The 27,110-nt window shown below is 41.5% G+C and overlaps 1 protein-coding gene across 5 annotated transcripts; it reads left to right on the forward strand.

Annotated features, from left to right (window-relative positions):
* The first annotated feature begins 114 nt into the window (after positions 1–114).
* Positions 115–26,666, forward strand: nol9 (nucleolar protein 9). 5 transcript variants are annotated; one of them, XM_048561716.2, is made up of 13 exons: positions 115–217; positions 1,978–2,594; positions 2,860–3,079; positions 5,434–5,564; positions 7,164–7,308; positions 7,687–7,783; positions 11,033–11,130; positions 13,554–13,715; positions 19,389–19,701; positions 20,387–20,498; positions 21,682–21,859; positions 23,977–24,110; positions 26,236–26,666. In XM_048561716.2, the coding sequence occupies exons 2-13, from the start codon at positions 2,004–2,006 to the stop codon at positions 26,356–26,358; spliced, it is 2,304 nt and encodes a 767-aa protein (XP_048417673.1). In that variant the 5' UTR covers positions 115–217; positions 1,978–2,003; the 3' UTR covers positions 26,359–26,666. The 5 variants fall into 5 exon arrangements, with proteins under 5 accessions (XP_048417673.1, XP_048417678.1, XP_048417674.1 ...); XM_048561721.2 differs by having other exon boundaries at positions 7,167–7,308; XM_048561717.2 differs by having other exon boundaries at positions 123–228.
* Positions 26,667–27,110: the final 444 nt, after the last annotated feature.

Consider the following 27,110-nt stretch of genomic DNA (forward strand, 5'->3'; position numbering starts at 1 on the left):
AAGGATGCCGCTTCCACCAATGATGGTCTCCTGAAACAGGAATCCCATCATCTATCCTGGGTGAGGTTTATTGTGAGTGAATTGCTAATTCACTGGGTCCTCCGACCACCAGGGGTCGTAATAAAAAAAACAACTGACTCGGAGTACACGGAGGCTGCTGAGCGCCGCATCCTTTCGGAAGCCGCGGGGGCTGGAGCCAGTACGATTAGGCCAGGAGGTGGAGGCTGAGTTTGTAGCGCTTCTTTCTATTTTTGTTCGCAGCCAGAGCGAAGGCGAATAGGGCCGGTCATAAGGAATGATTGGGGGTTGGGTAGGGGGTGGTAATGTGAACGGGGCCTGTTGCTTATGAATAACGCACCGATACAGAGAGAGGGATAGTTTGGGGTACGGAGAAGAAAAAGAGCAAGGTAACGGGGCAGTGAATCAATATCGCTCCGTGCGTGGTCGAAGAGGAGGGCGTTTCACATGCAGGGGGCCAGAAGAGAAGAGGGGGTGTCCGGGTGGTTCTGTGGAGGGAGGAAGAAAGAAAAAGGTGATAAATGTACCCAAGCGGGTTGGGGGTGGAGGACAGGAGAGATGGGGCGTACAGGAGGCGGAAAAGGGTGGGCTTTGGGTGGTAGAAAATAAAAGGGGACGGGAGATACTCGAGTAAATGAGTTGGTGATGGGGGAGGTGAGGAGATTGAGTGAATACGCAGGAAGTGTGTGGGGTGAAAGGGACGAGGTGATGAAGATTTTCGGGGACCAGAGGAAGGGGAGAGGAGGGTGTTGGAGCAAGTGGAAAGGTAGGATGAAAGGGGAATGGAGTGGACTTGGACAAGTTGGTAAATGGTGAGGGGAAAGATGATGAGGTGGAGTTTGGAGAGAGGAAGGGAATAGGAGATGGTCACGGGACAAGAGTAGGATGGTGGGTGGTGAGCATGGGAGCAGAAAGTGGTTAGTGGGAGGACTGATGAATCAGCAATTCACATGATAAACTTCACCCAGGTAGATGATTCCTGTTTCAGCAGACAATCGTTGGTGGAAGTGATTCTGTTGTGATGCATTGGTCGTATTCCCTACTCTTGAACCAAGAGACCTGGGTTCAAGGCCTACTTACTCTCGAAATGTGTAATTACACTGCCAGCAGCAGGAATACTTGTAGAGATACCTAAACAGGGGTGGGAGTAATAAACCTGCAGATATACACATGTTTACCTGTACCCAGATTGATTATTTATCTCTGCAGATTTATTTTAATCTGACTGTAGTAAGTGTGCAGAGAGAGATACACTTGACCATAACTATAGAATACAATTACCTGGTCATGAAAAGTGGTGATAAAGGGATGAGGGGAGTGTGGATGGGGAACTGGAAGAGGACAGGAGGGTGGGAAGGAGGGAGGATGGATGGGATAGATGCATGGTGACCCAGGGTGCAAGTTAAGTGTGGTGGGATGGTGCAGAGCACACACATACATGGATGACTAACATGCGGTTAAGAAAGTGATTTTATGTACTGTGGGTGTAGATGTACTAGAAGGGGCTAACGTGTCAAAGACTAAAAAGAGGTCGCGTGGTGGGATTGGTGTGGGGAAATTCTTTGAAGTGGGGCTGTGGGAGCTAATCAGTCTGAGGAGTTGTAGGAACAACAACAATGTGGGGTATAGTGTGATGAGGGCATTATGTCAGAGATAGAAGGGTTGTGGTTTGGTGGTGGAATGGGGAAAAAATATCTGGTTGTAATTGGGGTATTTTGAGTTGTTGAGATGAATTTGTTCAAGAATAATTGGGTTTGCTTAGAGTTCCTGGAGATCTTGGGGTATTTCAGAAGATTTTGATGCTTCAGGGTGTAATTGGGTCATATTGGTACTTTGAGCTACCGTCAGGTCTGGAGATTAATGTTCAGTAAGTTTCCATAACAAATTCATTGATTACAGAGTCTTTCAAACTGAGTTATAGAATTGACTGATTTTTAATCTCAATTCTGCTATAAACAGCTGGATTGTATGAGCATTAACACAAGATGAGGATCAGTAACTCAGGGGCAGTGTGTATGAAGCAGGCTGTTAACACAGCAGCTCGGCGCCGTAGGTGGAAACGCAAGGCCATGTTGGTGTTGACTGATGTGTCAGGACCTAAGCAACTGAGTGTGTTGTCACGCAGCTGTTGTCTGCTTGCACCCTGTCGCCGAGGAGTAAAAAGACCCTACCACAAACGGAGTACAAAGAATGCTGCAGTTTGGGAAAGTACAGAAGAAGTGTGTGATGGTGATGAGACTGAAAGATCAAATGCCGTAGAACAAGATGAAGAGCAAAATGAGGAAGAAGAAAATAATACTGAATCCCCTCCTTATAATACAGATGGAAAGGTTAACGGTTCACTTACAGAAAGCAAGACTCAGCCAAAACATGCTTGCCAAGCACTGGAGGCCAATGGAGAAGGAGAATGTCAGCAGTTGTATACAGATTCATTTGCTCTTAATGGGATTCACAACGGTGAATCATCTCAAGATTTCATTGATGATGCTGCTTCCCTTGAAGCTAGTACAAGACTGTCACTCACTGCAGTGAACATTGGGAATGAGCAGGCAGTTGTCCTCATGTCCCCATCACAGGTAGGAGGAATTATTTTTATTTTCACCGTAGTCTGTCTTCAGTGAAACTGCTGAATTCACTGGACTTCAGACCTCTCATTTTCTTTTATGTGCTTATACTTACTGGAGTACAGTACCCCTTTGTTGCCTGTCTCCAGCACTTCATGCACAGGCTCATGTGTTGACATTTGGAAGAAGATCCAGCTTTGGATTCCTTATTTAGAATTGAAGGCATTCTTTTGTCATGGTTTTCAGTGTTCTCAATTGCTCCTTTTTCTTTTTGCAGAAGTTGACATTTCAAGGAAGATGTCGCATGACTTGTCTGTATGGGAGTGTCGAAGTGTTAGGATTTACAATTGGACAGGGCCAGCCTGCATATTGCCTGTACTCCTTACCCACACACACTGCCCTGAGCATTGAAGCACTGCCTCATTGTAAACCAGGCCGTACCAAGCGAGAGATGAAAATGGAGGTGAAAGCAGTTTTCCGGCAGCATGTACCAGCAGGTAAGGGTCCGGTGTTCGTGGAGAAAAACAGGCCATCAACGAAGACATCAAATATATGCTGTATCCATTCACTGTAATCGTAAACAGGGAAGTGGAGTAATTGCCACAGCATTTATTAGTGGATACTGAACGATCAACATCAGGACAGACTGGGTTACTCTTCTTATCCTGTTGAAGCTGCCCATTTTAATAAATTTAGATTGAGGCACAAAATTAGAGGTATCAATAAATTAAGCAAAACAGTAAAACTGGGAAATTGATTTTATTGAAGGCAAGTGTGATATCCACTTTTAAGCCTGTAAAGAATAAAACAGTGAATATTACATAAGCTAAAAAGTTAGAAGCAGCAGATGATTGGATACACGGACTAGAAGTACATTTCAGCAATAAAAAAAAACCATGGAGTTCTGTGAGCGTCAGACTTTAAGAGGGAATTTTGGTTTTGGAGGGATTGCAGTGTAGGTTTACTGGCATGATGTATTGAAATCCAAGGTTACATTTCAAGGAGGGATGAGACAAACTGGAGGTGCGAAGGTTAAAGGGTAGTTTGATCACTGTTTAGTATATTACAGGGAACAAATCGAGTAGATAGCAAAACATGCTTCTGCTGGTTGTGGAATCTCGTTCTTGGAGAAATCAGCTAAAAGTTAGAGCTGGGCTTTACAGCAAGGCTTTCCAGAACTTTAGAAATGCTTCCAATGTAAAAGTTTGAAATTGTTCTCCAAATGACACTGGGCTGCTACTGGAAAGTTAAGGATTATTGATGACATGAGGACAAACCTTTTTACCCAATTAGCACTTGGGAACTGGAATGCATTACCTGATGGTGGACACACATTCAATCATGAATTTCAAAGTGATATTGGATAATTATCTGAAGAGAAATTTACAGCCCCTTGGGGAATATGTGGGAGAGTGGGACCAGAGTTATTGCATTTTAGGTGAACTGCTTTTTGTGTTTAAAGATTGGGTTTATCTGCCGTTAACAAGCCGTCAGTCCACAGATCACTTTCAAAACAAGCATCCAGTGATCCAAATAGTATCAACAACCATAATTAGCCATTTAGTAGGCTGAAGATAGGTTACTGTGTTAATTCTCCATTTTTAAAAAAAAACTTGCCTTAAGCAGCCAATTTTCTTCCCTCCGATTTTGACGCGTTCAAGTGAGTACTGCAATATCCTTAGAATATCTTATCAATATCCACCCCAATTTGATACTTAATTTCCCTGAGTTTTTATTATTGAAATGTGGTGAAAGATGGAGGTCCAACTGGCAGTGTTTCCACAATTCCACAGATCAAACCAGCAACAGGGAATTAATACACAGAAAATGCTATAATTGCTCAGTAGGCAAGGGATCATTTATAATGCTGCTTCTCAAATTGACTGTCCCCTGGTTTGATAACAGCTAATCTTCCCTTCTACACCTCACACCAAAACTAAATGCCACTGAAATCCTTGGCTACCAAGCCACCCATCACCATGAAGGCAGCCATGTATTTGGAAGTTGTGGACAGGGTTAGACACCTTATCAGCTCCTTGTATAAACACTAACACTAACTTCTGTTATGCAAAGTAGGTGGCATCTTATTCATTATTATCTTTTTCCTTTTTTTAGGTTCTGTTAATCCCCTAGAAAGTCTCTGCAGACTGCTAGTGTTCCGTGGACCCCATATTGAGAGTCACTGTAATTAGCCCCTCATGATTTTGAATATCTTTATCAAATTTTCACACCACCATCTGCTGTAAGTAGGGCTATCTTCATTTCTCAAAATGATCATCATGATTAAGTCCCTCATCTCTAGAACCAATCTAGTGTTTTTTTCAGCACCCTGTTTGAGGCCTTCACATCTTTCCGAAGCATAGTGTCCAGAATTACACCCAACAATCCTTTTGTGAAAATATCAGTGTTTTATAAAGGTTTGTCATAATGTCCTTATTTCAGTACATTATGTCTTTGTTTAGAGGTCTCATATTTTTTAAAACTGTTTTCTCAGCCTGCCATGCCATCTTAAATGAAGCTATTAATTTAGATTGCTTGCCTCTTCCTACCAAAATGTACAATTCCTCACTTCTGAATGAAACTTTGCCACGTCTGCCCATTCCACCAGCCTGTATGTGTCCTACTGAATTCTGTGACCATCCTCCTATTTGTTAACTGTGCCTTGGAGCTTTGTGTCACCTGAAAATTTTGAAATGTGCTTTCCATGGCTTAGTCCAAATAATATATATCGTACAATAATATATTTTTAATTGGTTGTTTGTAGTCTGTCCTTTACCTGCATTTGGAAATTTAGATGAGAGAATTTCTAGGTTTAAACAATGCTTGTGATATCTGTGGCTCTTCATTGCAGCATCAAGACACAATTTGATAAAGGAAGTGACGTCTTCATGCTCAGTTCTGCTCTTCGAGCATCTTGACACCCCTGGCACTGTTTATCTGTCTAGCTTCCCAGAGTACAGGGAAATCTTTACTTCACATCCAGTGAGTTATTCATGAGATTTAGAGGCTTAAGATGAAAATGTTTTCTGGATTTTGTGCTATGTGTGAGTGTTGCAAGTGTGTATTCATAAGATGAGCTTTGTCGGGTGTGTTGGCTGGGAGTAATAGCGTTATTACCTGTGGTTCTGCAACACTTTCAATTTATGTATGTACCTCATGCTTTGGTCCTGCTGGGACTAATCTAAAACCTACAAGCATCAGAAGATATATACTGGTCATAAACTCATAGGGAATGGTATTTGAATTGTGTGATATCAGACATCAAGAAGTGTTGGGTAGCATCTTGCAGCAATCAGGTACCAAAACTAATTGAAAACTTGCCCAGTTTTCTAGCAAAATAAAAATTCTATTGTGTTGGTTAGCTTGCTCCGAATGAGATTGTTAGATATAGGATGCAGCAAAAAACAAGGTTGGTTAGCTTGGGTAACTAGATAATTGATTTGCATACAGGGTGGCACCAGAAATACAGGTCCAATTCCTGTATAGCTGGTATGTCTTAAAAAGGGACCTAATTAGATAGAATACACGTATTAGGTTTTGTGGCACGTAGCAGTGTTCCTACCTCTCGGCCAGATGGTCAGAGTTCAAATCCCACTGCCTCTAGACATAGAACATTACAGCACAGTACAGGCCCTTCAGCCCTCGATGTTGTGCCACCCTGTCATACCAATCTGAAGCCCATCTAACCTACACTATTTCATGTACGTCCATATGCTTATCCAATGATGACTTAAATGTACCTAAAGTTGGCGAATCTACTACCGTTGCAGTCTCGGTGTCTGAAAAGGTTGATTGAAAATAATGACATCTCAAGATTTAGAGGTATTTCGATTCGGTATGAAGTTGCTTAGCAAATGATAACTCAGGTCTGCATTTATATAGATTCATAGTCACATATCTGAAGTTATTTAGGATGCTCTGATGTACACTCCAGCTAAAGAAGTAGTTTTGAACTTCAGTTACTTCTGTAAGGTAGAATACAAACAATTGCGTGTTAACCATAAAAATATACATCAGTAGCACTGAATAAAAGTCATTCGTACTGTCACACTGACTCAAACTGCCCGGATTAAGAGCTGTAAATAATGGTGAAGTAATTTTTTCAAAATCCAATCCTCAGCAAGAACAGTTGATGCAAGTGCCCAGAGGTTGTGCTGATTTTGATAGGAGCCGAGGATAACTTAGAAAGTGCGGGACAGTTCTGGGCACTGCAGCAGGAATCTATCAAAACTGCAGTGAATCACATTATGCATTTATTCAGTTAGTGACCAGTATTTTATTGCCAACAGGTTAGAGACGGTTGGGCTGGTAAAAACAGGGTGAAGGACAGGCACTGTGGAACAAAGCCTTAGGCTGGGAACACTATCCCTAAGACCCAACAATTTCCCGTTTTTCCTCCTTACACTGGGTTCCTTTTTTTTTCTTTATTTACCAACTGAAGACCTGAATTCTTTAGACCTGTATTTAATTTTGTCAGTAACAATATCAATGCCCCTGTAGTAGCCTAGCTGTGAGTATAATTTTATTTCTGATGCAGGCTTTATGATGAACTTAATGTTTGGTTTTGATTCTCACTTTCAGAAGAAGTTGAATTCTGGAAAACATTCATTCCTTGAATGCTCAGCTTTGACCTCAATTGGAGTCATTCCCCTCCCTGATGATCAGGGGGTAACTATGTCGGACAGCTGGATTGCCACTGTGCAGGAACTTTTAAACACATGTCTGGGTAAGATGTCAGTGATGTGCTGATATATTAGAAACGTAACAGTTTTGTTACAAAATGCACATAAACCACTTTTTTTCTTGACCATGCCTTTGTCCATTTCACTCTGCCACTGTTTTATCTAATTATTTGCTGTTGCATGTAATTATTTAATTCCAGAAGAGCATTAGTGATTATTTTTCACAGTTCTGAGAACAAGCTTTAGAAATTGTAGGCATAGCCTATTATGTTTGTACTGGTCTGGTGTTGGAATTATTTTAGTGAGCCAGAAATTGGAAGTGAGAGGGTAGATGTGTACAGAATGATTTGTTGGATCAGCTAGGGGCAGTTAAATATGATATTGATGCAGTAATTGTTGTGGATATTTTTGCTTTCTTGCAGAAGATGATGATAGATGTCCCATTATCTTGGTATGTGGAGGAAAGAATTTTGGAAAGTCAACCTTCAGCAGATATCTCCTGAATTCATTTCTAAATCAGTAAGTTTCAAAATCCTGTGACCTCTAGTGTTAATCCCAGAACAGTTAGTGAAAGCTGTGTCTAGAGTTTGAATTTGAACATTTGATGTTACGTTACTAACAATAACAGGACTTGAACTGCATTAATCCCCAAAGGTTGGTAGTTTGTCTCATGTTGAATTGCTGTTGATAGTTAAAGTCCTGGGTGTTTGGGAGCAGATTAAAATCTGTGAACCACACAGCAGCAGTATCCTAATTTAGTTCTTGACCTGCGAAAAGCTACTTGGGGCAGTAGATCATGACTTTGGGGTTCCTGAACCTGAGGAGGTAACCCAAAGGTCTAGGATTCCTGCCTTGGCAGAAAGTGCACCTGAGGACAGGGAAGCACTGCATAGAATTTTCCAGCAGAGGAGACTATTCATACCTGAGCAGCTCATTACAGTAGTACAAATTTAATTCCATTCCTCAACTGACTCCTATAATTCTCCAAATGAATACCATCGCCCCCTTCTCTCCTGGTGATTTTGATTTTCTGTTTCAAATATTTGTCTAATTCTCCTTTAAAATGTATCAGTCATAACCACTTCCTAGGATAATGCGTTCAATGTTGCAACTAAAACTTTGATTGTAAAAACCGTTTTTCTGATTTATTTCATTATTTTCTTAGTGTTTAAATTGACGATCCTTCATTACTGACATCTCCACTACAGTGTTTGCAGAATACCCTTTTTTAAGTAATAGGAATGTTCCTGGAAACAAATGCTTAAATTGAAACTACTTGTAGCAAGTGAGTTTTCTCATTTTTTGAACAGCATCATAAAATGCATTCTAAATCCAAACTTTTCAGCCCCAGTGCATAACACAAATCTAAAATAACTAAAACTCAATGTAAGTGTGTCCTCAACATGGCCACTGATATGCCAAAGAATTAAAGACAACAGGTATGGATTTTCTTGGTTGGATTTCCTTGATGCTATAAAATAAATCTGCAAAATAATCCCAAAACTATAGTCAGTTTGTTTTTATTTTGCAAGTTTGGTTTTCCCCATGCCCACTGGTGATAATTTGTTTCATGCCTGCAATGACCAGGTTGCTGATGCTAATTGGTTGGAGGGCTTATATCATTACCAGACAGCTACTCCCTTCTAGTGGAGGAATCAGTAGCTGAGCTTTGAGTAATAGGATGCTGACCTGCACCACCTTCATAGAACTCTGCCTCACCATCGTGCACACAGCCCTCTGGCAAATTGAAGGGCCTACAGTATGTGGAATGAGATAGCGTTGATCAGCATTCGAGCTGTCAAGCTGCTGGTCGGCCACCTGGATCAAGTGAGCACACCAGTGACACTGAGGCGGTCCCCTGGATCTGTCACTGTTGTTGACCTTGCAGAGTGCTGGTGTGGGTTCTCTTGGTCAACAGTAGGAGGAGCACATCCCAAGATAAAAAGGATGAATCTAAAACCTGATCCAAGAATTTCTAGAGAATGGAAAACAGGCCTTTTTACTGTACAAAAATTGTGAAATAATTATACAAAACTTTTGCATCTTGCTTCCAACTGCAGTGGTAATATTTAAAGCAAATAAGTAGGCCGTATTTTTGAAAACTGTTTCATGAAGAAGTTACTGTATTTGAGACTATTTCAGATTGGGTGTAGTTGTACATTCCCTGTTCAACAGATCAAAAATGGTGTACGTTTAAAACTTGTAAATCTCTATTCAGCTTCCTCTGCTGTAGTGAATATAGATTCAGTGTCTCAAGTCTCTGATTGTAATTTAAGTTTCCCATCATGGCATAATCCTGGAGATGGACACTGTTATGGTTCTAGCATGCACTTTGTAAGAAGATTCAAGATTTATATTTGTTGAAGATCAACCCGGCAATTACAGGCCAGTTATAACTTTGTTGTCAAGAAGCTTCAAGAAACATTAATTTCAGGCAAATGAATAGTCACTTGGGCAAATATCAGTTAACTGAAGAAAGCCGTCACAAATTTATTGAGGGGGGGGAAAAGAAATTGCGTTTTACTGTCTTGTTGGTGTTTCTTTGAGGTCATGCAGTTGATGTTATGACAAATGCTGCACAACAGACATGTAAATTATAATTCAAGGAATAGAAGGTAAACTGGCAACACGGATACAAAATGGATTGAATTTCAGGAAATGGAATGTATTAGTTAAGTAATATCTTTTTTGGATTGGAGGAGATTTTATATTGAAGTTATATGGGGTTGGTGTTTGGATTCTTGCTCTTGCTGATGTATATTTATAACCCAGACCTTGGTTCAAGGGACACAATTTCAAAATATGATGTGAACTTGGAAGAATAGTGAACTATGAGGAGGATGGCGTAAACTTTAAAAGAATGTAAACAGGTTGGTGCAATGGATCGAACAAGAGGCAAAGTAAACTTAATACGTAGAGGTACAAAGTTAAAATAAATAGTACCAGTCTAGAGCTGGGGCACCTGCTATGTATGTGCATAAGTCACGAAAGTGGCAGAATAGGTTGAGAAAGCTTTATTATTAGGGCTTAAAATATAAAAGGAAGTTATGTTAAACTTGTACAGAACACTAGTTCAATCTCTGGAAAAATGTGACCACATTTAGAGAGAATGCAGAAAAGATCCACTGCGATGGCCCAGGGATGTGAATATTGAGTTCTGTAGAGCGTTTTGGAGAAGGTGGGGCAGTTTTCCTTGGAGAGAGCACTTTGACAGGAGATTTAATAGATGTACTCAAAATCATAAGAGCTTGGGCAAAGTAGTTGTGAGGTAAAAAGAATTCCAGTTGGTGGAAGAAGCAAGACCAAGAGGACATATTTGGTAAAAGAAACAATGGCAACATGGAAAGGATTTTCATTCATTTAGAATCTGGCACGTGGTGGTGGCGGTTTCAGTTCAGACATTCAGGAAGGAATTGGATTGCTATCTGAAAAGAAAGAGCATGTAGTGCCATGGTGAATGGGAAAAAAGTGACCCAAGGTAAAATGATCCTACAAAGAGTTGAAACAGGCATGGCAATCAAATGACCACCTTTGGTGCTGTAAAAAATTCTGAGATTCGATAGCAAGGTACCCTGAATTGCAAGTAGTCTTGGGCGACTATGGCTTAAACAGGCTTTTGCATTGATTTATCATGAATTATTCTGGTAGTCTATGCCTACTTTTAAAAACCCAAGAAGCTGTGTTCCTTTTATAATTTTATCAACATAAAGATTTGAGTCTGATCTGCCAAGTGTCAAATAAAAATGAATGCTCTCTTTCACCATATAGTATTCCATGTGTGGAGTTTCTGGAGCTTGACTTGGGTCAGACAGAGTTCAGCCCCCCTGGCTGCATGGCATTACACTTGGTGACTGAACCAATTCTTGGTAAGTAGTCTATTTTAAGTAATATTTAGGTACGTGGACGGGCTGTAGATCAAAGTGCTGGTGTTCTCCATTACAAATAGTGCAGAACAAGGTTACACATTAAGGGAGAGAGTAACTCTAGAACCAGATTCTATCATTGCACCCATTGGGAGCCTCGTTTTTATTTTGAGATTTTAAAATATGGCAAACTGACTCTCATCTCCAAATTTCACCCTTTTTCTGAGAGAAGCCGTTCAACCAAATACCAGCCTACTATAATAAAGCAAAGAACTGCGGATGCTGAAAACCTGAAACTGTAGTTCTGATTTAGATTCACTGGACTTGAATTGTTAACACTGCTTACTCCCCACAGATGCTGCCAGATCTACTGGGTTTTGCCAGCAATTTCTATTTTTGTTTCATGATCCACCATTACAATTGTGATGTGCACATTGAGAGGGAAGATGGATTAAAAGGGGCAAATCTCTGTCCCTCTATTCTGATGCAGCCTTAGCTTGCTGCAATGATTTTGCTGGTGTAGCTGTCTTTTGTACTGGTACATGTATATCTACTTATTTTTGATATGCTGTTTGTTAAACCAACACACATTTCCTGACTAAACTCCATTTATTCACTCAATCTTTTAATTCCAATTGCTTCCCTCATTCCTCTCCTTCCCTGGAATCCAAATTGGTCACCTCCATTGTAGTTCTGTTACTTACTCTTTGTTATATTTCTCAGCACAACCTTGGATACATAGACAGACAGGTTAATTGAACATAAAATACAACGTCCTATGCCTTTATGGATTTTGAAAAAGCATTCGTTTGAGTTGATTGGGTGAAACTCTTGGCAATGCCAAATGACATGGGAGCAAACTGAAGAGATGATAGAAACATAGCGTAATATAGCATGGAAACAGACCCTTTGGATGAGTTAGAAGAAATCTGTATACATAGGATAAGCATACATACTATACATAGGAGTAGCCTGTAGAGTGTGGGAATAATCTGTAATTGGAAGAGGAATTCATCATCAGCTTTACACATGACAAAACACTTGTAGAAATTGCAAAACATGGATTACGAAAGCAAATGCACCATTAACGTTAGGCATGATTTCAATGAAAATGAACGTTTCCGGTCATAGAATTCCTACAGCATGGAAGCAGGCCATTCGGCCAATAGAGTCTGCACTGACTCCCTGAAGAATATCACACTTAGACCCACCCCCTTACACTGTAACTCTACCTTTCCCACCGCTAGTTCACCTAGCCAGCACATCCCTGGACACTGGGCAATTTAGTCTGGCCAATCTACCTAACCTGCCCAACCTTGGACAGTGGGAGGAAACCAGAGCACCCAGAGAAAACCCACGCTGACACAGAGGGAACATGCAAACTCTAGTCACCCGAAGGTGTGATGGAGCCCAGGTCCGTGGCATTGTGATGCAGCAGTGCTAACTGCTGGGCCACCATGCCACTCTTTGCAAAAGTAAATTGCAAGTGTCAGAATTGTTGAGAAATATTTTGATATTCATGGAAGTAAAGGAGCTAGAGCAGGTGTCAAAATACAGTTGTTTAGGAGAAGTACAACAAAAACAAGAATATCATTGGCAAAATCTGTATTTGGTGAGAAGATGCTGTAGCTAACTGGAAAGTTGAAAGACGGAAAAGACTTGAGAGTTGTGTTAGGAATGTCGTTTTATATGAATGAGAGACTTTGAGCTTCTAGAAAATGGAGATCAGCTTGCTAAATGACTTTGAAATGAGTTTGGAGGAGATAGAGGGTTGGCTGGACAGAAGAAGTAACAAATGGCAGACTGCTCAGGTGATTGAACAAACAAAGACTTTTGCTGAATTTAATTGAGAAAAGGCAGAGACCCCACGCAAGGCACTGCTGATGAAGAGGAGACCCAGTAAGATATGGTTTGGAGGGAAGATCTGAAGGAAGGTGAGGAAGGAAAGGCACATAAATACTGGCGTAAAAATTGTTAGAGGTTATTGGAAAGATTGACACAGGAAAGAGAAGAAGGCAGGTTGTTGATTCAGTCATCTGGCTGAGTAATCCTGATATTTTGTCAAGCCCTATGTATCAGCTATGTCAGTTGATACCAAGCAGATTGGGCTAACCAGAATTCAGTAAGGCAATACCAAGTCTTGGTATTTTATTAGCTCAATGTCATTAACGTCTGTGGAACTCTGGACCAGCAACAAGTGTTTTACTCCAGAATGTCACAAGTAGCAAAACAATGTGGAGCTGAAGAGAGTAACCAGTGTATCCCAATTGCCTTCAAAAGCATGCACAGAGTATATCCTCCATGCTCATTTTAGTTTTTGACATGGTTAAGATAGCCATTAACAACAAAATCTTCAATGCTGCTGTCCCTTGTGTTTTGTGCTTGCTCTCACTTGTGTGCTATACTTTGTTCTATCCCTTTTACAGGCCCTCCTTACATGCACCAGTGTGAGCCCCGTAAGATGGTGTATTATGGTGATGTGTCCTGTGAGCGAGACTTGGATCGATATCTGGAAACTGCAAAGTATCTATATGCTGGATGCAAGAAGGAAACACCTTTGGTCATAAACACCATGGGCTGGGTTAAAGGTCAGACTAAAGCTCTTGAGCGAAATCTAACAAGTATTGGCGATAGATTTCATTTGCTTCATTTTGCTTTTTGTTGTGTGTAATTTTGTCTTCCACCCTCCTGACGGATGCTGGTTCATGCATGGATTCCAATTTTGTTTTAATAACTTTACCATTGGCAACTATACCTTCAGCAGCCAAGGTCCTAAGCTCTGCAATTCCCTCCCAATACCTCTATCCATTTAGAGATAATAAGAACTGCTGATGCTGGCGTCAGAGATAAGTGTGGAACTGGAGGAACACAGCAGGCCAGGCAGCATCAGAGGAACAGGTAAGCTGATGTTTTAGGTCGGGACCCCATTTCTGAAGAAGGGCCCTAACCTGAAACGTCAGCTTTCCTGCTCCTCTGATGCTGCCTGGCCTGCTGTGTTCCTCCAGTTCCACACTGTTGCCTCTATCCATTTTCTTTTCTCTCCCTTTTAAGGTGATTCTTGGAACTAACTTCTTTGACTGAGCTTACTTAAGTGATTCAGTGTCAAATTTTGCTTTGTAACAGGCGTATGAGATGTCTTGAGGTATGAATGTTAAGAAAGGCATTATATTAAAAACACGCATTTTTCTGCTAAAATAGTTCACTTTAAGAGATAGTGGAGATTATTCGTGCAAAAGTTGTTTTCCACCATACTATCCCTACTACTCTCAGCCTTCTACTCTGCTGGCTTTTTTTATTGTTCATATGACTAAACAAGTTTCTGACTCGTTCCTGTCCCGCACTTTGCTTCCATTTGGGAGAGGCTATAGAAGCAGTGAATTGTGCATTCCTTGACATCATAGCTAATTACCTAAATCTGCTGCTGTTGTACTTGCCCCCAGTGATGATTTGTGCGTTAACATTATGCTGACTGGAAATTTTTATTTGTTTCTGAATCTGTTTTATGACAGCAGCAACGCCATCAAAACACAGCTAAAGTCATTTTGAGATACCAAGGTGTAGAGCTGGATGAACACAGCAGGCCAGACAGCATCAGAGGAGCAGAAAGGCTGATGTTTCGGGCCTCGACTCTGCTTCAGAAGTCATTTTGTGTCTAACACAGTGCACATAATCACTCCACATGGAGTCTTATAGAATACACACTGCTTCTGTAAGGAAGCCTAACCCATATGTGAGTCACAGAGATTAAGCACAGGTTAGACCCAAAAGTGTGGACCTCCTAACTGTGTAGAGCATTGCCTGGCATCCATCACCTCCAACTGGAAACACCCTATCATGGGTATGTTAATTTATAGAATTACCTGAGGTCAGTTGGCAGAAGGCCAGCTCTAAGTTAGAGGTCAATCAAAATTTTGGGAATGGATCACAATGCAACAATGGAAGCAGTAGTTGAATTGCCAACTAGATGTGACAGGCGGGAGTTATGAAAGTGTAGATTTTCTGCACCTGATCAGAGACTGACACGTCAGGGGAGTATGTATGGCATTTTAAATTCTCCAGGAAGAGTTCCTACTTCTGATGAAGAGAGCCCAGGTCTACTTGTTTATCCTGATTGGAGGTTTCATTTTCTGTCATTCCTTAGCTGTTGGCAGCTGTCAACTGTAAGATTCAAAGTGGTCCCGAGCGTAAAAGGCACTGCACATCTTTGTTTCTTTCTGAGATTGTAGAGGATCTATTTTCTAAGGGAGAGGAGAAGCCAGAGAGTACGTTTGATTGAAATTGTCAAAATCATGAGACATTTGGACAGGGATCAAGACACGAAGACAGGTTTAACGTGATTTTCAAAAGTAGTAAATATGATGAGAAACAATTTTCTTCTAACAGTAAGTAGTTTGTCTCTGGAATGCATGCCTGGAAGTATGGTGGAACCAGGGTCAATCAAGATGTTAAAGAAGCAGTAAATGATTATTTAAGCAGAAGTAATGTGTGCAGAGTTACAGCAAAAGGTCAGGAGAATGGCACAAAGTGATGGTGCTCATTCAGTGAGTCAGTGCAAGCACAATGGGCTGAACAGCCACTTTCTGCACCATAATAGTTGTGATTCTGAAACTGAACTAACAGTCAAACCTCATGAGTTCAAATGCCACTGTGGCAAGTTGCAAAATTGAATTATTTTTGGTAGTGTCCCCACCAATTAGCAGCCTCCGTTCTATCAGGTTAACTGCCTATATTTAGAAAATGGTACACTCCAGACATGCTGACTGTCCAGAAGTTAGGATAGTTTCTCATACCTTTCATTAAGACCTAACACTCTTGCTGTTGTGGCAAATCCTTATTGATGAACATATAAATGTGAGGTGCTGCATTTTGGAAAGGCAAATCAGGGCAGGACTTTACCCACTTAATGGTAAGGTTCTGTGGAGAGGTGCAGAACAAAGACACCTTGGAGTGCAGGTTCATAGTTCCTTGAAAGTTGAAGGTAGGCAGGAGAATGAAGAAGGCATTTGGTATGCTTGCCTTTATTGGTCAATGCATTGAGAATAGGGGTTGGAAAATCATACTGAGGCTGCACAGCACATTGGTTAGACTACTTTCGGAATGCTGCACTCCATTCTCGTCTCCCTGCTATTAGAAGGATGTTGTGGAACTTGAAAGAGTTCAGAAGGCATGTACAAGGATGTTGCTGAAATTGGAGGGTTTGAGCTACAGGGAGATGCTGAATAGGCTGGGGCTATTTTTCCTGGAGGCTGAGGCGTTACCTTATAGAAGTTTATAAAATCATGAATGAAATAGATAAGGTGAACTGCCAAGGTCTCTTCCCCAGGGTAGTGGAGTCCACAAGTAGAGGGCATAGTTTTAAGGTGAGAGGGAGAGGGGAAATATTTAAAAGGGACCTCAGGGACAACATTTTCATGCGGAGGGTGGTGTGTGTTTGGAATGAGCTATCAGTGGAAGTGGTGGAGGCTGGTACAATTACATCATTTAAGAGCTATCTGGATGGATATATGAATTGGTAGGGTCTGGAGGGATATGGACCAAAAGTTGGCAGTGGGGACCAGATTAATTCAGAATATCTGGTTGGCATGGACGTATTGTACTGAAGCATCTGTTTCCATGCTGTACAGCTCCAAGACTCTATGGACGCCTCTGCCTCCATTGTACAATTTAAATACAGCAAACATTTTGTTAACTGGTGCCTATGGGACCAGAAGTGTGAAATCAAATTTCCACTTGATCAAGAGGTCTACTACGCACCATGTAATGGAAATATAACATAGGGGATGTACTCATCGCTGTTTTATACTTTACAGCAAAGATTACTTAAATATTAATGCAACTTTGCCTTAAATAAAACTTAGCAGCAGAGAGTATTCTCACTCACAGCCTCAACTGACTATTCGGATATTGCAGAGATCCCTGGAGCGGGTTCAGAGGTGGTTCACCAGAATGGTCCCAGGAATGAAAAGCTTAACGTGACAAAAGTTTGAGGACTCTGGGACTATACTCGTTGGAGTTTAGAAGGATGAGGGGAGGATCTAATTGAAACTTACAGAATACTGAATGGCCTGGACAGAGTGGATGTTGGGAGGTGTTTTCATTTGTAAGTGAGACAAGGACCCGAGGGCACAGCCTTAGAGTAAAGGGAAAGCATATTAGAACGGAGATAAGGAGAAACTTCTTCAGCCAGAGAGCAGTGAATCTGTGGCATTCACTGCCACAGAAAGCTGTGGAGGCCAGGTCATTGAATACATTTAAGACTGAGATAGGTTCTTGATGACCAAGGGTTATGGGGAGAAAGCAGGAGAATGTGTTTGAGGAAATTATCAGCTATGATTGAATGGCAGAACAGACCTGATGGGCCAAATGGCCTGATTTCTTCTCCTATGTCTTATGGTCTTATGATTTAATACAGTAAACTTGCGGTATTTGAGGTGTTTAATTTTTGGCAGTTTATTGAGAGTGCTGATTTTCTAAGGTGTTGGTTTGCACAGATTGTGTTTGGTATTCGGGGATGTATTGATATACACTGAATGCACAAACCTCTTTTGATAATGTTGCAGTCTACTGCTTTTGTTTATTTTGTTGGGTATTGTTACATTTAATATTGATTTGATTTTTGGTTATAGATTTAAAGGAAATAATAGCCCTTCACTTAATGTAAAGTTGAATTACCTTCATGGGTTAGGAGTTCCACCTTCAACCATTAAGGGGCAGCATGATGGCTCAGTGATTAACGCTGCTACCTCATAGCACCAGGGACCAGCGTTTAAATCTACCCTTGGGCAAATGTCTATGTGGAGTTTGCACCTTCTCTCTGTGACTACATGGGTTTCCTCCCACAGCCCAAAGATGTGCAGACTGGCTGGATTGGCCATAGGAAATTGCCATGGTGTCCCGGGCTTTGCAGGCTACGCGAGTTAGCCATGAGAAAGGCAGGTTTATAGGGAAAGGGTAGTGGGGTGGGTCTGAGTGGGTTGCTCTTTGGAGGATTGGTATGGACTCTGGGCTGAATAGTCTGCTTCTACATAGGTATTCTGTGATTATATCAATTATTATGAGTTGTGAACAAATTACATTTGTCTAAGGTTTTTGATTAGGTTTGTAGCTCAGGTTGTGGATGCTGTGGTTGGTTTGTTTGCCGAGCAAACATTTCAATACCCTGCTGGGTAGCATCATCAGTGCAGCCTCTGATGAAGTGCTGTTGTGTTTCCTGCCTGGTATTTAAACTCTGGGGTCCATTGGAATTGGTTACCTCATTTCCGGGTTTTTTTTTGCTGTGGTGTATATATAGGGTCTAATTCCAACTCTACGTTTTATTGATGGCCGCCTTGCTGGAGAACCAAGCCTCTAGAAATTCCTGTGCTTGTGTCTGTTTGGCCTATCTTAGGATTCTGATGTTGTCCCAATCGAACTGGTGGTTCTCCCTATCTGTGTGAATGGAGATGAGTAAATACTGTTCACGTGTTTTTGTTGCTAGTTGGTGTTCGTGTATTCTTGTGGCCAGTTTCCATCCTGTCTGTCCAACGACTGTCTCAAGACTGTGACATACATTATGTTGGAAGGAAACTGGCCACAAGAATACACAAACACCAACTAGCAACAAGCAGACCTGACCAGTACTCACTTGTCTCCATTCACACAGATAAGGAGAACCACCAGTTCGATTGGGACAACATCAGGATCTTAGGACAGGCCAGAGATAAGCGTGGGAATTTCTAGAGGCTTAGTTCTGCACCAAGAAAGCCATCAATAAACATGTAGGGTTAGACCCTATGTATACACCACTGCAAAAACGGAAATGAGGAATCAATTCCAATGCACCCTAGAGTTTAAATACCAGGCGGGAAAACGCAACAGCGCTTCATCGGAGGCTGCACTGATGATGTTACCCAGCAGGGTAGTGAAAAGTCTGCAAACTAATGAACCAGCTTGGCAAGCGAACCAACTACAGCAAAATGCATTTTGTATCTGACTGCATCCCATACTACATTATTGGTTTTGTTATTCTCTGAAATGACCCAGGAAATTTATCAGAAACATGTTTTTATGTTGAAAATTAGAACATTGAGTAAAACTAGCCCCACCCAAGTAGTCTTATCTGAGGGATAAGGTGTAGACTAGAATATATAATGTTTGTTCCACAAAGGTTTGCGTGTTTTAATATATACACATCTAGGTACCCCTGATACTTGTGATCTTAGTCCCCCTTCAAATCTGACTAATTTTCTTTGTGCCCCACCCCAACCTGTTCTTCTCAATAGGATTTGGTTTGTCGATTTTGGTTGACCTGATTCGGCTCTTGGCCCCAACCCACGTGGTGCAGCTTGGCAGCGCTGAAAGGAACCAGGATCCTCCGCTCCTCACGCCAGAGTTTGTGCAGACCGCAGCTGGATGGCAAACTAAGGGAAAACATCACATTCAGCAAAAACCGATAGATTTCAAGATGCCCTTTAGCTTATCGGAGGAGGAGGAGGAGGAAGAGGAGGATCATGTGACCCTGCATGGAGGATTCCGGGGACACAGGTTGATGCGTGTTCAGTCTGAGTTTCCTGGAGTGGGAGAGGGAAGCTGTTTGTAAGTATAAAACTGTCAGTTATTCTGTTGTGTTAATATGTGCACATTGTAACAACCTCCCCAACAGATGAATACAGCCAGTTTGTAATAAAGCAGAGAATGTTGTTTAAACATCCACACTCTCTGCCACCATGATACATCTGTACTACCTGCAGAATGTACTGCAGTAACTCACCAAGGCTTCTTTGACAGTAGCTCCCAACCTGTGACCTGTATCACCTAGAAAGGCAAAGACAGCAGGAACATAGGAACACCATCATCTCCAAGCCTTGCTGACATTTATTCTCCAATGCAAATTCCTCCTGTCCTTCCTCAATATCGCCATTACCTTCTGTTGCCTTCTTCCCTTACATGCTTTTCGGATTTCCATTTAAATGCTTCTATAGTAGAACACTCGATGATTCCAAATTCCCAGAATGCTGAAGATGCTTCTGAATTTCCTTTTTGATTTCTAGATATCTTTTATTGATGATCACTGGTATTGCTGTCCCTTACAGTGGTAACAATGTTTTCGCAATCAAAACACAATGCAATTTTAAACAGTTCATCCTTTCCTGGTGGGTTCAGCTTCACAGTTCTCATATATGTACTGTTACCAGCTCTACTGTTGACTTGTGTTTACAGATGCAAAAAAAAACTGAAACTTGCTGTCCTGACAGAACCTTTCTGCTGCCATGTTTTTCAGGAAGTCCCGCAGCAATGTCTTAAGGGAGTTGGCTCTTCTGGGTTATTTTAGCGAACTGCAGCCATCAGACACTGGGTGTCCCTTGCTGTTGCACAGCATGCTACCCTATCAGGTACCCGCACTCCTTTTGCCCATTCAACTCCAGTTATTTCTGTCAGCTGAAAGTTTTAATGAATAGGGCATGAGTCATAGTACAGGTGTTTCCCTGTGTTTGCTTTGTGTGACGCAGTTTACCACAGGATGCATTATTTTATGAGAACTGAGGTTAATTCTGCTGCTTGACGGGGAAGCCTTTTTAGACAATTTAACTTTTGGAAACTGTGTGCACTCTCCAATGCGCCAATCCATCCACCAACATACAATATAATTCAACATGATGGACATAAGATCATGGCATAGAAATTAGATTGTTCTGAACATGACATAAACTCCAAAAGCAATATATTATGTGCATGTATAATGAATCAGAGGAATGGTGGCTAAGTGATCTGCCAGCTTCATTTGGAAGATAACGGCAAGTTGACAGTGATATTTTTAGATACTGACTTGGGGTGAATTCTGAGTGGTGGGTTTAAGAGGAGATATAAATTGTGGCTAGAAGCAGTCTGCTGTTTTTATTGTGGTTTCAAGAACAACTTTTCCCAACTGCCTTTCCATTAAGGTAAAGTACAGAAAAAAAGATTGTATATGGTGCCTTCCAGTTATTCCTTTTTAGAATCCTCTTATTTGACTGCAGATTGTCCTCCCACCCCTCCTTGTGGATGTTGCCCTTTACTTTCTGTTTCTAATTTAGTTCACTATCCATCAGGATACTGTGAGATAAAAGATTTTGAAATAAGCAGACAGAGTAATGTGTTTTGTAATGTGCAGTGCTACTTTGTAATAGTGCTCCTCTCTTCAAAAATCGAGTTAATATTGTTTGAACTTCCCTTGTTGGACCTAGAATTGATGCTTTCAATGTCGTGTAGCTTGGTGCGATTGAGGGATCTGCATATCTGATTATGAGGGGGGAGTAAAGTTATAGCATTCTAGACAGGAGCATTACTACTGAAAAAAGAAGTTGGTAAATTAAACTTTAATGGAGGCAATATGTTTTGAACATTGTTATTCAAATCATTTTCCCTTTAATTAAAAGGTAGTATTAGGTGTTGTGCCATGTAGTACTTTGGGTCCTGTGTAGGGTGGGACAGTGTTGGATTCCAGATGCAAGTAATATTGGATGTTGGCATGCACTGTGGAGCTGCAGGGTGTCGATGGATAATTTTCTAAAAACAAAACTGGCTTTTGTTTTCCAGGTGCCATTTAGTGCAGTTGCTCTGCATGTGCTACATTGTGATGTAACTCCTACCAACATTTTATATGCAGCCAATGCTAGCTTAGTTGGATTATGCAGAATACCAGATGTTGTCTGCTCCCAGGCAGATGGGCCTGTATTGCTCCCAAAGCCTCCCTTATGTGACTGTTTTGGTATTGGTAAGTACTGAGACTTGTACAAGATCACATCCTGTTGGATAGAAGTGTGTTGTTCACTATCCAATCTCTCTGCATCGCCAGTGTACAGTGCTGAAGCTTAGCAGTTTAACAGAGCTGAGGTGCAAAATAGCCATCGGTAGTGCAAATGTTTGGTACTCACGAATGCTTTCGGATTCATGGAACAGGCATATCCTACACACTCTGGTCACCCGGTTTTCAGATACCATCAAATACCATTTGCTTTCACAAGCCATGGTGTTGTCATGTGACCAAATTACCTTTGCAGTCATGTCATCAATATTGTGTATTCAGATGCAACAGCAAGGCCCTATAAGTATTAAATGTATCATTAGGGGAATAATGTTTAGTCAATACTGTGGAAGGATTGAGTCAATGTAAGAAAACGTAAAAGTGTCCTAAGTTGTGTTTCTTTAATTTATTCACTCATGGGGCATGGGCATCCCTGGCTGGCCAGTATTTATTGCCCATCCCTAGTTGCCCCCGATAGGGTGATAGTGAGTTGCTTTCTTAAACTGCTGTAGGTTGACCCTCAATGACCTTAAGGAGGGAATGCCAGGATATTGACCCAGTAACACTGAAGAAATGGCATTATGTTGCCAGGTCAGGGTGGTGAGTGACTCGGTGCACAGCTTGCAGGTGATGGTGTTCCCATGTATCTGCTGCTTTTGTCCTTTTCAGACAGAAGTGTTTGTGGTTTTGGAAGGTACTGTCTAAGGAGCTTTGAATTTCTGCAGCGCATCTGGTAGATAGTACACACTAATGCTACTGAGTGTTGGTGGTGGTGGGGGTAGATATGGTACAGGTTAAGCAGGCTGCTTTGCTCTGGATGGTATCAAATTTCCTGAGTGGTATTGAAGCTCTACCCAACCATGCAAGAGACGAGTATTCAGTCACACTCCTGACTTGTGCCTTTGTAGATGGTGAACAGGCTTTGGGAGTTAGATGAGTTACTTGCCACAGTATTCCCAGCCTCTGACCTATTCTTGTAGCCACTGTTTTTATGGCAAATCCAGTTGAGTTTGAGATCAGTAGTAACCCCAAGGATGTGGATAGTGGTGGATTTGGTGATGGTAACACCATTGGATGTCAAGGGGCAGTGATTAGATTGTCTCTTATTGCAAATGGTCATTGCTTGGAATTTGTGTGGCATGATTGTTACTTGCCACTTGTCAGCCCAAGCCTGGAAATTGTTCACATCTTGTCGCACTTGAACAGTGACTGCTTCAGTATCAGGAGTCACGAATGGCACTGAACATTGTGCAGTCATTGGCAAACATCCCCAAGTCTGACTTTACAATGGGAAGGTCATTGATGAAGCAGCTGAAGGTGGTTGAGCCTGGGTCACTACCCTGAAGAACTCATACAAAGATGTTCTGGAGCGGAGTGACTGACCTCTAACAAGCACAACAATCTTCCTGCGTGCTGCATATGATTCCAGTCAGCTGAGAGTTTACCCCCTCACGATTTGATTCCAGTTTTCCTAGGTTTCCTTGATGCCACACTCAGTCGAATGTGGCCTTGATGTTAAAGGCTGTCCCTTTCATTGTCACCTCATCAAGTTTAAAGTCTTCCACAAAGATGACTGTCTGACAGTGCAAAAATGTCTCAGGACAGTATTGCACTGCAGACCTAGATTGTGCACGCAAATTGGATGAATGGTGTACCAACAAGGATAGTACCAACTGAGCCAAGCTGCAACACACACTTCTTACAATGTATGCGGTTATAATGACAGTGCCTTCCCAGTCCTGCTCTAACCGACGGGATGAATTTTTTTCCCTCGCTCAACTGGCCAAGAATCCTACATGAAATGAGTTTGCACTTTAAACCTACATATAAGTGGGTGCTGTCCAATAACACAACTGCCAAGAGTGGCTCCAAAACTTGACTGAAGGCTGGAATTTTGTGTCCAGGTCTGTCGAGCTATGTGATTGTGCCTCACTTGCACTTGATGAGTATGACCTAGACTCAAATGATCTCCATTAAAATAAATTGAATGCTGTTGAGCAGGTTTGTGCTACATGTGTGATTTGGTCTTTGCTGTAAGACATCAAAATATTCACTATTTGGATTAATTTAATACCTTTCCTCTGTAGGAATAATTCGTGGGATTAATTTGGAGAAGAGATTGTATTATATACTAACACCAGTTCCTGTGGCCCGGCTAAAACAGGTTAACTGCTTGCTGATTGGGGCAGTCACCATCCCCCATTCACTTTTCAGGAACCAGGTAAGTGGAACGTGAACTACCATGATTACTGAACTACAGAGTGTGTGATCTGCCCACCTAGAATATTACTGATCACTGCTGTTGCACTAGCCATGTTGTTGAGTGAACCCGAGAAACAAATGCTGAAATAATATTGAATCTTTTGATTTGAAGAATTATTATTAAATAGTTGCACAGTTGATTTTCTTCATGGACTGTACATGTTGGATGGAGTCAGTTCAGATGGATTCTGTTAGTGAGAATGTGAGGGGCCGTTGATTGGTTGCATCTGTTGAGCAGGTAGTGTTGCGAGGGTGTGTTTGGGCAAAGCTGGTGTATTAACTAGTTAATGGTGCATCTGCAGGGTTAATGGTATACAGTTGTATTTGGCTTGGGGTAATTGCTGGATAATTGCACTTTGGCGTGCATGCAGGCGTGGCTGGTAGGTTTGTTTGCTAGTTTTGCCCATGCTGTAAATATGTTTAGTTCACTGTTGTTTCCAGCTATTTTGTTGTAGAGATGTGATCCTTTATAATAACCTTTTTTAATTTGTTAGCAAGATTATCATTTATTGCCCATCCTTGATTGTCCTTGTGAAGATGATTGTGAGTCACAGCCTTAAACCATTGAAGTCCATGTGATATGAGTTGACCCACAGAGCTGTTACAGAGGAAGATCCAAGATTTTGACCCAGTGACAGTGAAGGAATAGTGATTATATTCCAAGGCTTGGAAGGGAACTTGCAGGAGATGACGTTACCATCTGTCTGCTTATCTTTCTAGGTTGCAGAGGCTGTGGTTTGGAAGCTGCTGCCTAAGGAATCTTAGTGAGTTTGTGATAGTGCATCTTGCACCTGGGACACTCTCTGCTGCCACTGTGTGTCTGTGGTGGAGGGAGCAAATGTAGAAGGTGCTAGAAAGGATGCCAGTCAGGGAGTCAGCTTTGTGCTGAGTGGTGTCAAGCTGTTTATGGTATAGGAGCTGCATTCATCAAGGCAACTGGCAAGCATTCCATCTCACTTGTGGACCCAAAACTGAGCATCAGCGAGCAAGTGTTTTTGAGTAAGTGTCACTTGATTACACCTTGTGTATATAGTGGTTTTTGACTGGGATGGATTTCAGTTTTTTTGGGGCAAGGCATATCTAGGCAATTATCCCATTGCCAGATAGATGCCAATGATATAACTGCAATGCATCAGCTTGGCTAAGGTACAGTGATCCTTAACATCCACCTGAGAGGACAACGTTTGAACAAGACTAGAGGATTTTTCTCCTGGTTCCTGGCCAATAATTATCCCTGAACACAGTGATGCTGATACCTAAATATGCATACGAGAAAAACAGCTGGGGAGAAAATGTAAGCGAAAGGTACACAAGGGAAAAGTGAAGCCCAGAAACAAAAAAAAATTCGCTGGCCATTGTGGATTTCAATCTTGCAGCAGCACAACATACTGAAAACAAATTCTGATTACTTAATTTGTACTATCGGAGCCTCTCTTCCTTCAGCACGCCACCATCTCCCAATATTATTGCACAAATGCTGCTCCCTCCACACTTCACATCAGCCCTGATGAAGAGTCATCTTGCCGTGAAATGTAAGCTTACTCTCTCTCCATGGATGCTGCCTGACCTGCTGTGACTTCCACCTATTTTTGTTTTCAGTACAGATTCCAGCATCTGCAGTTATTTGTTCCCAAAATGAAGTATACACAGCACTGACATTTGCACTTGATTACTGGACTGCACCATCCCTGTAATGTGCACATGAATAAAACTTGCCTTGAGATATTGGACCATAGGGTCTGGACACTTTTTCATACATCACAAGCAAGACTACTCTACACATACAAGTCTAGGTGGGATGTATCACAGGGTTTCTTTCATCACTTCAAAACTTTTCAAGAATAATGTGTCAGGAAAGGGCAGTTTATTATTTCTGTTTAAGGTTGCCCAGGGCCTTTGATCCAGTCAATGGCTAGGTGATTGAAGAGCAGCAGAGGTAAACTGCAGAGCAAGGGGTAGGTGCCAGTGAGTCAAGGTTTCATCTCCATTGCCATGGAGCAGAAACTTTGGAACAGCTTGAAATTCTGAAGTGATGGTCTGGCAGATTCCCCTGTCATGCTGACTTATTTTTATTTCCCTTTCAGCCTGAAGTGACAGGAGAGCTTCCATACGTAACGACCGATTATTCCTTCGATATTTCTGGAGCTGGAAAAATTAAAGTATGTAAACAGCTGAGAAGGCGGGAGCATCATAAAGATGTCTCATAATGGGGAGAATTCCTGCTCATCCTTAAATCAGGGCAAATGAACGTTTGGTAAAGTGGATTAATTGGCGCTGTGCCTTATTGCAGTATTTGCGATTTAAAAATGAGGGTTTGAAAAGTAAATGTGAACGGTCTGCAGACTGCTTTAAAACGTTTATTTTAGCCCCCTTTCCTCCCCCCCCCCCGCCCCCCACCCCAACACAACTTTTTATCAATCTCAGATTGTCATCTAACCCATGCTGAATGAGAAATCTTTGTTTTAAAGTTTGACACTGAGCATTTGTTGTAAATAAAGAATTACTTAGCATCCCAGCTTTTGCTCTGGCGTTATTTACTCTTATCTCGAACTTACTTTAGAGTGTAATGTGTTAGCTTCTCAGGTGGCTGTACAGGATCACAGCATTGCAATATTTAAAGGATAGCAGGGGAGTTCTCTCCAGTCTCCTGGCCAATATTTATCCATAGACCAACGCTGAAAGACAAATTATCAGAGCATTATTACATTGCTGTTTGTGTAACTTTGCTAAATTCAATATGTACATTTGCTTTATTACAACATTGATTATGTTCCAACAATATGTCATTAGCTTAAAGTGCTTTGGAATATAAAGGTTTTGCAAGATGTTCCATAAATGCAACTTCGATATTTCATCTTTAATACTACTTTTTTGAAATTTAATCAAATGCCATCTGTCACGTTTGGATATTTTTATTAGCTAGTGGCTAACGTTGTACAATACAGACCTAAAACTCCTC

The sequence above is a fragment of the Stegostoma tigrinum genome, chromosome 28 (assembly GCF_030684315.1).
Source record: "Stegostoma tigrinum isolate sSteTig4 chromosome 28, sSteTig4.hap1, whole genome shotgun sequence".
Lineage (NCBI taxonomy): Eukaryota > Metazoa > Chordata > Chondrichthyes > Orectolobiformes > Stegostomatidae > Stegostoma > Stegostoma tigrinum.

Coding starts and splice junctions, on each gene's coding strand:
- nol9 (XM_048561716.2), top strand. CDS start 2,004: ATGAGGATCAGTAACTCAGGGGCAGTGTGTATGAAGCAGGCTGTTAAC. Junction 7,784..11,032: donor CTGAATTCATTTCTAAATCA/GTAAGTTTCAAA, acceptor TTCACCATATAG/TATTCCATGTGTGGAGTTTC. Junction 11,131..13,553: donor GGTGACTGAACCAATTCTTG/GTAAGTAGTCTA, acceptor TCCCTTTTACAG/GCCCTCCTTACATGCACCAG.